The sequence below is a fragment of the Anopheles moucheti genome, chromosome 2 (assembly GCF_943734755.1).
Source record: "Anopheles moucheti chromosome 2, idAnoMoucSN_F20_07, whole genome shotgun sequence".
NCBI classification, from domain to species: domain Eukaryota; kingdom Metazoa; phylum Arthropoda; class Insecta; order Diptera; family Culicidae; genus Anopheles; species Anopheles moucheti.
The window spans coordinates 20,957,086-20,965,619 of record NC_069140.1 but is presented as its reverse complement, the minus strand read 5'-3'; the positions used below and the strand labels follow the sequence as shown (position 1 = coordinate 20,965,619).

At 47.9% G+C, this 8,534-nt stretch overlaps 1 protein-coding gene across 1 annotated transcript; it reads right to left on the bottom strand.

The window, feature by feature from the left end:
* Positions 1-697: 697 nt before the first annotated feature.
* On the bottom strand, positions 698-4,522 carry LOC128297326 (prion-like-(Q/N-rich) domain-bearing protein 25). Its single transcript, XM_053032951.1, has 6 exons — positions 4,143-4,522; positions 2,590-2,880; positions 2,264-2,503; positions 1,571-2,149; positions 1,323-1,469; positions 698-1,222 (listed from the first exon to the last, which is right to left on the bottom strand). The coding sequence occupies exons 1-6, from the start codon at positions 4,369-4,371 to the stop codon at positions 1,119-1,121; spliced, it is 1,590 nt and encodes a 529-aa protein (XP_052888911.1). The 5' UTR covers positions 4,372-4,522; the 3' UTR covers positions 698-1,118.
* Positions 4,523-8,534: the final 4,012 nt, after the last annotated feature.

The window sequence follows — 8,534 nt, the reverse complement described above, 5'->3', positions numbered from 1 at the left end:
ACAATGACGAGCTCTACGAGTTGTACGATGTACTCACCATCATCGCACAGTGAAGTAAGTTCACCAACGCTCCTGCGGTTTAGCAATGTCATGAGAATGGCACCTAACAATCCAACCCCTTTAAATCGTCTACATGAATAGAGAGGCATGCCTAGTAGGCTAATACAATGATAGAGTGATGGAACGTTGCTCTCTCTCCGCCAGAAAACTCGATAAACGGATAACGGCAGGAGTTTAGATTCCTAAAAACCAATCACGGTCGATCGTCATCATAAGCTCTTCCTATATTCCGATATCTCTGGAGGTGCTCCTCAAGTATGGGTCTACCACACTTCCTCTGGCCATACGACTAAAGGACTTTACGGAAGAGGGCTTTACGGACTATGTCATCCGGAGTTATTCTAGTGATATGATCAATCCACCGGAGCCTGGTGAATCTAATTCGCTGTACCCTAAGGAGTTCCCCGTAGATCTCTTCATTGTAGCGACTCCGCCATTGTCCTTTCACATTTAAGTCACATTTCGGAATCAATTATCAATCAGACAAGAAAAAGAGAAAAGCACAAACGTTTAACTCATGATGGATGTAACAACTCCATTGCCCTCCTTCCTTCCGTATGCTAAACACTACACATACACGTTCAATCAAAAGAGGCCGCACATATTGCTTTATTATCAGTTTAATTATGTACTATTTTGCACCGCCTACTTGCGGTTAACGTTCACCCAACATCCGACCGGAGTTGGGATCGTCGTCCGTCCGTTCGCTAGTTCGTTCCTATTGCGGCCGCACACGCGGGACCAACGCGGTTGAACGATGTTTTATGTTTTGGTTTACTGAAGCATTATAAAAACACGTGCTAGTCGGTAACTAGTTCCTCTCTTATGCCGTACGCGCATCGTATTGCAAATGTGCATGGTTTTGGTGTATAAATAGTGGTATTGGTATTGCTGTTCCTTACTTTCGCTCGGTCGAATGTAGTTGTGATTGTTTCAGATAGTTAGTAGTTAGCGACAGGATCCATCACCGAGCAGGATAGGTAGGGTAACAAGGAACGGATGCGCTTGCCAATGTACAACGGCTGCGTCTGCCCAATTGGTCGTGTATTGTCCGGCCCTTAGCCGTAGTATGCATCCCGCAAAGCAGAACCCGTAATCAGCACGGCAGCACTGGTAAGCATGAGTGTAATCACCTTCAGGGCACTGGGGCGATCGGAAGAATCTGGAATGGCAAGCAAACGTGCGTCAGTCTATCGTATTCCCGCCGTAGCCCACCAAACGAGCCTGCAATGCAAGCAGAAGCATTGGAACATCGATCCTACTTTTGCCACTAGGTCTAACGCACTTCTGCCGCTCCACGTCCTGGGCGTAGTCAAACTTACACTGACAAGCCGAATTGCGACATTCGACATTGCCCTGTTCGTCGTCCACGAAGCACTCGCTCGTTTTGGAGCAGCGTGCATCGAGAGCTGCGAGAAAGAAAAAAATTCAGGAAGGAAAAACATAACGAACCGAATCCATTAGTGGTCTGCAGCAGTGTGTCTCGTACACGTATTCATCCCCGCCTTACCTATCTTCACGTTGCACTTGCCGTCCTTGAAGTGATGCTCGTTTTCATTGCACTGACATTTACCGTCCATGCATTGGCCCAGCTCGCCCAGCAGCGGTTGACACTGTTCGTCCACGCTGCACGCGTCCCCGTACTGTTCGGCCTCCTTCAGGCAGCGGTTGGCCGATGGCTGGTAAAGGTGTCCCTTCCGGCAGTTGCACTGCTTCGGTTCGCTCGGATCGACGCTCTCATCCTCGGACGCGTTGGGCGATTGACAGACGGCCTCCTCGAACGCGCAGTCCGTTTCGGTGTCACACTCCGCGCCCTTCACCGCCTTACACCGCTCGTCGATGTGGTAGTAATTCGGCTTGCAGACACACGTCTTTTCGCTCGAGCAGCGGGCGTTGGCCAGCGTACAATCCGTATCCCGCTCGCAGTACGCTTCGTGGCCCTGCTTCTCGATGCAGAGCTCCGTTGCCTCGTCGTACTGGGCGTATGGGTAGCAGGTGCAACGTTTCGGGGACACCGCTGGACAGTAGGCCGCACCGTACGGTGAACACTGGCTCTGCTGGGTGCAGGATGTATTGATGCCCAGGGCGGCTGAAAATGGCACGTGTTAATGATTAATCACTCGTTTCGTTGTGTGTGGAATGAGGTGCTAAATTATTTTAACACTCGCAATTGTATCGAAGTCCATCGTTCATCCGTACTTACGCTTTAGGCACATGCGCATATTATTATCGTAGAACTGATCATTCCGGCACGAGCAGCGATTGTTGTTGAACGTCATATCCGTCTCGCAATACTGCTCGTCGTGTGCGTATTCGCCAAGCTCGGCCATACAGCGACCCTCCTTGTTATAGTACCCATCCTTGCAGTGACACTGGCCCATTCGGCACACCGAGTAAGGCACTTCCGGGCACTCGACGCCCTCATCGACGCATGGATCGCCAACTGCGGGTATGACAGATCAAAAGGGAAAAGTTACAAATCCACCTAGCCCACCCGTCTCGCGCACCGACCCCGACAAAGTAACGTACATTTGCGACACTTTTCACAATCCTTCGTCGATCGTTTGGTGTTGATCTGTACCCTTTTGCCGCTGCCCGCTGTGTCCGTGTTTGTTTCGGCATCGCGCGTCTTCGGTGCACCGAGGCCGGGGGTCTCTTTCGCCGGTGAGCCTTTCTCGTGCGGGTCTGCCACAGTTTCCGACGTCTGTATGGCCACATCGCGGAAGGATTTTGTTTGTGCTGACGCATCGGTGCAGTGCTGGTTCACGCACCGCGAATTTTCTCCCTCACAGTCCTGGTGCACGATACATTCTTCACCATCTGTAAATATGTGGAAATTTAAGGATAAAAATGAAGCTCTTTGGACACACACCACTTTGGCCCCTGAAGGTATGCAACATGGAGTATAATTAAACACACACAAAACATTTATATTGCATAAGTGCAGGCGCAACCGATCGTACAACCTTTAACTATCTCAAATTCGTTCTGTATCTCTCTCTCTCTTTCTTTTTCTCTCTCTCTCTCTCTCTCTCTCTCTCTCTCTCTCTTTCATTCTATCTACGAAAAATTCATTATACGAGACGATCTTTTTTATGCACGTTGTATGAACAGTTAAATATTCCTTTCTGAACCAGGGTGTTAAGGTTACATCTCTTAATTTATGCTTAAACGTTATAATGAATTTTCAATCACGAAGACTCAACAATCAATTGTTTACTATTATAGTTGAAACTGAGAAATGGAATACATTTTCGAGAGCTTGTGATTATAGTTTTTTGCTGTAGATATTTTTTACGTGACATCAATCAATCAATTCCCACAAGTTCTTCGACTTTGAGTGTTTGAAGGTTTTTGATATTAATTATTTTCTATTCTAAATCCTGAACTAGCCGCCAATATCATAAGCATATTTGATCATTGTTCAAAACACTCGTTTAAAAAGGACTCGTTTTGAGATGATTGACTGCAGTATAATTGCGCCTTTATGCAATGCAATGTGAATAATGTATTGTGCATAATAAAAAAAATAAATAATGAATGTAATAAAAGCGATTATATTAATCGATCGAAAATATCAATGCACAAAGAGCTGAAATGGAACAAACATCAAGTTTTAACTATTTTTGTACATAGAATTTCAGCGTTCCATAACATATTAATGAACTTTCTATATGTTCAATAATATTGCTTTTAATGTTTTGCATACAAGGTAAGGCAGTCAATTTACCACCCCGCCACACTTTATCGCAAATCGTGCAACAATCACAGACCTAGCCGTAATCAACCGTTTGACCGAGTTAAGGTTTTCCACGTCAATTGATTTCCAATTACACTCCAACCTACTTGGAACTATCATTTCCTCCGCACAGCAGTACCCACAATGCCCTTACAAACCAATAAATCGATGGACATTTAGTATTCCGCCGGCAGCAAAATGCTCCGTCCCGTCGTTGCTCTGTCGAAACAATGTTTTGCTAGTGGGGTCAACACAATTTCAGCCGGAACACGGATCGGATCGACGACGACGACGATGCACAACACACGAAGCAAAAAAAAAAAAAGCAATCACCCAAACTCACTTGTCACACGCCGCCGGCAGACGTTGCTGCTGCGCCGATAGAACCCGTCGGCACACTCGCAGGAGCCCCGATGGCACACGACCGCCTCCCGGTTGTGGCTGAAGAAGCAATCGATATCGTCGCTGCACGGTTGGCCAAGATCCACCAGCTTCCGGCAGCGGCCGCGTACGTACGTGTAGTCGCTGTCACAGGTGCAAACGCCGGCCTCGCACTTGGCACCGGTGAGCATATGAGAGCACTGTACCGCCTCCTGACACGCTACGCCATACGCGGACTCGGGCAGGCAGCGCGTGACATCGGTCGAGAAGACATAACCGGCCGGGCACTGGCAGTACCCAAATATGGAGCAGTGTGAGCTGTCCGCCTTACAGTCGCTGTTGTCCTCGCACGGCCATATGATGCTACGTGAGCCTGCGAGAGAAGGGAGGGATATAAGTTTACAAACTCAATGAATGTGGGTGTGTTGTCCGAAGCAAGGTTAAGTCTAATAACAGTGTCGTAGAGCAAACAGGTTGAAGATACCCCACCAGAGCACACTCGTCGATGGGGTTAAACGAGCCATAATCGATGCATTGTTATTAGATAGGACATGTTGACCAACCAGCCCGGACACACGGTTTCAAACAATTTCGAAAGAACGTTCTTTACTCGCTACTGCTCACAATTTCTACAATATTATCCAAAACCACAAAAAAACAACTCACTACACAACCTCACCGCGCGCACAGCAAGGATAGTCGCTGCCAGTCCCCCGGTGGGAAGATTTCAAGGCTACGAAGAACGTTACTTTTTATGAGCTCTCGTCACGACAGCATAGCACACACAACCAACCCGCCAGCCTTACGAGCCGCTACGAGCGTTATGGACAGAAAAAGGAATAAAGAAACGGTGTCTTAAAGCGCTAACCTATCACATTAGCGCAAAGTGATCGTCGACGACTCGTTTGGTAGCTGTGTTTGGCTTTTTACTTGGTTTGCGGTTTTTGCCACCGCGGAAAAGTTGTTTCCAGAAGGAGAAATGTGTAATAAAAAATTTGCGCCCCGAAGCAAGGTCCACAATTGCAGGTTTTGAAGAATACCCAAACAAAAAAAGGACCTTAAAACTCAATATTGACCATATCCGCTGAAGGTGAACTAGCTGTGTCATTAAATCACCCATTCATGCGAAGGTGAGCGAAGTGTCGCAATGGCTTATTCACACAGAAACCCAAAACCCAAATGTCAATGGTTCATCGAGTGCTGTTGGTACATATGGTTGCAGCGATAAGATATTCGTTGGTCATACGGAACAATTCGTAATCGTGCCGAGGGCCACTTGATTGCTTATCACGATCACCGTATCAGGTACAGTTTGGAGCTTGTTTTCTGGATGATATACTACCGCTGTTTATGGAGCTTTCTTTCTTTTTGTGTATAAGTTTTGTTCTTTTTTTGGATTATCTAACTATAACACTACGTTTATCGGACTGTTTCACAACCATTGTCACCATTACCTTGCACCGCTAGTAACACAACTATCACAACGCTTAAACGCGACATTTTCCAGCACTAGAGAGATAGAGTTCGGTAGGTAAGGTACGCGGGAAAAAGCGCTCGAGAATGCAGCATTCCCAAGCGACGGCTAATCGTACACTGATCGCATCACGATTGCTCCAGCCACAGACTACTTCAAAGCATGCCTAAATTCCCTGTATCAGCAAACCATCAGCGTCAACAAGCAGCGTCTTCTTCCAAGCCAACCGATAGCGGAAACACCTGTTCTTCGCCATAATCTTCGCACATTGTTCGTCCAATCACCTGGTGTCCGCACGTTATCTCTGCTACAGCGTGCATTAATCACCTTTCCCAATCACATACTGGCTGGATGCGTTATTGTAAAGGGACCCTAAGCACCGTTAATGAGGGCTGTGTGATTAAGCTACCGGAGCTGTTCCGCAGCTGCCACCATTCAAGCCTTCCACTGTTCGCGAAACACTTACGCACGGTAACATCTTCGTAGCTCTGCTCCTGAAAGCAGATCACCAGCGGATGGCCGACACACCGGTGCCAGTAGATCAGTAACACCACCGTAACGGACTTTGGCCACATCGCGATCGGGTGTACGGTGTACGTGCAACTGCCCGCTGGCTGCCAATTACTGCCAAGCACTGAGCACGGCGTTCGGTGTGGTCCGTAGCGCCCGTACGCTCGGTTCGATGTGCAGCCACGTTTTCGCGACGGTACTGACCCAAGGAGTCCACCCAAGGTGAACCCCACCGCATCCGCAAAGCCCCGTCAAACGGTCGTTTTGAGCCACCGTTGACAAGGCCACCACCTTCCACCACTGCCATTGCGGTCGATCCCGTCGAGCCCGGTTTTGATGATGGCGGTAATAATTATTCCACAAATGTTCCACCGTCGAAGCGTGGCGTCCCGAAGTTAGAGGGGGGGGAGAAAAAATGCCACTCTCATACACGACAAACAGTGTCGGCAGTGACGTTCCGGGTTTCCCGGTTTACGGTGCACAGTGCACACCCCCAACTGGTCAATTTTGTGGAATGCTAAAGCAATAAAATTCCAATTTGACCTCAACCAACGGCCGCATACGTCTGCAGCGAAACCCGCGGCCAGTGCATGGCCATTTTGCGGAAGGGCGGAGCAAAATAAGGAACCCACAGCAGAACCACAATCGGCTAAGAAACGTTCGTTTGGTTGCATACTTTCAGGCGTTTTCAGGGGAAGGAGGTTTGTTCGAAGTGTGCCGCTAATGTGGCACAAAGAAAACTCATCAATTTCCCTGTTTGTTTGTGTGCATGTGTTGGGGTTCCAATTCTCAAGCATTCAGGACGTGACCTGACGCCTGACGTGGCCCGTTTGGACGGTACCGGTACGTTGCAAACAATAATTTACTGTCAAGAATCTCATAAATCTTTTGTAAAATCGCATCCATCGAACACCGCGGAGGGACCGGCCGGTGAACTGCATCTGGTTCGGTCAGTGGGTCGCTCGGTACGCTGGTGCCCTAAAACCTGACCACAGCCTTGAGCCACAACACGGAACGAACGGACACCAAACTCACAGCCAAGGTCAGTCTAGAATGTGGAGGCTTTTAAAAAGAATTACACAATGCCAATTATTTTCCCTAATATTCTAACACCTCCTTACTTTACATTACACCAACCGACTTTTATGATATCCTTGTTTATTTTTTGTATGTTTCGTTCTCCAAACCACATCACCTACGATTACATGTTATCGATTCATCTGCAATCTGCAGTACTACCGTTCGACATCAAGCGCAGCTGCATATCGGATGCCTTGTACTAGGCTTGTTCTAGTGCAGCATTAGTCGCAGTTATGTTACGCCATATAATTATAACCAAGGAGGTACGAGTAGAACCAGGTATATCCTGACATCTGATAGAGCAGAATCGATAGAATCCAGTGACGGTGACGCAAAACCAGCGTGCAACGCTTCTTCGCTCCGTTACCAATACACTCGCGCACACAGACAGATAATTGAAGAGTAGTGCTGATTGACGGGCTAAATTATTCACCAGCTACCGTCTGTGCAGGGTTGGGTGACAGGATGGAAACAAATCCCTCCCGTTCCCAACCACCCTACAACACGGTGACATGGCCGTAGTGGCCCAACTCGTTGATTATTGCTAAAACTCTTCATCGCGCGTTTCTTGCTGTACGCCGCGTGCAAGGTTTCGCTTTCAGAGTTTGGTGCACGGTCGAACATACCCGTTAGGGACTGGCCAGGAGTATGAACAGACGGTGAGAGAACACCACCAACACAAACTCAAACCATTACGATGTGTGCAAAGAACCAAAATGGTTGGCACGCGAGGGCACACGCTGCTTTTCTTTTTTGGCGGTGTTACACCTCCAGCGGGTCGTTCCTGTATGTCCATTCAACAATATCAATGACGTCAGCAGTGACCAGCGCTCGTTCGATCGATCCGGTTCGGTCAAAACAGTGACCATCGGCAACGGCACAACTAACCCGTCCGTGGCCGGACTTTCCCCTCAGTTTTCATGCTGTTTTTATCGATGCTGTTTACTCGATTACTTTTTGTTTTGTCCACATAATAGCATAAAACGGTGGCGTCACACGAGGGCAGCGGTGACGTCGGTAACGGCAAGGCGGTAGTATCAAATGGCGTGTGACAAGTTGACAGGACTGTCGAAAAAATGTAATGTAATTATTCCGCACAACCAAACTCGTTATTATTCCATTTGTCGACTGTTCCGTCAAGCGTGTTCCCCTCCTGTCATCGTGTGGCCCTTTTCCTTGCTGGGAATCCGTTACTTAGGCACAATCCTTTTTGGAGCGCGCTCCAAATCGATTTCATCCAATCGTGGACAGGACAGACAAGCCGGATTCCTTCGTTTTTTTTTTTTTTTG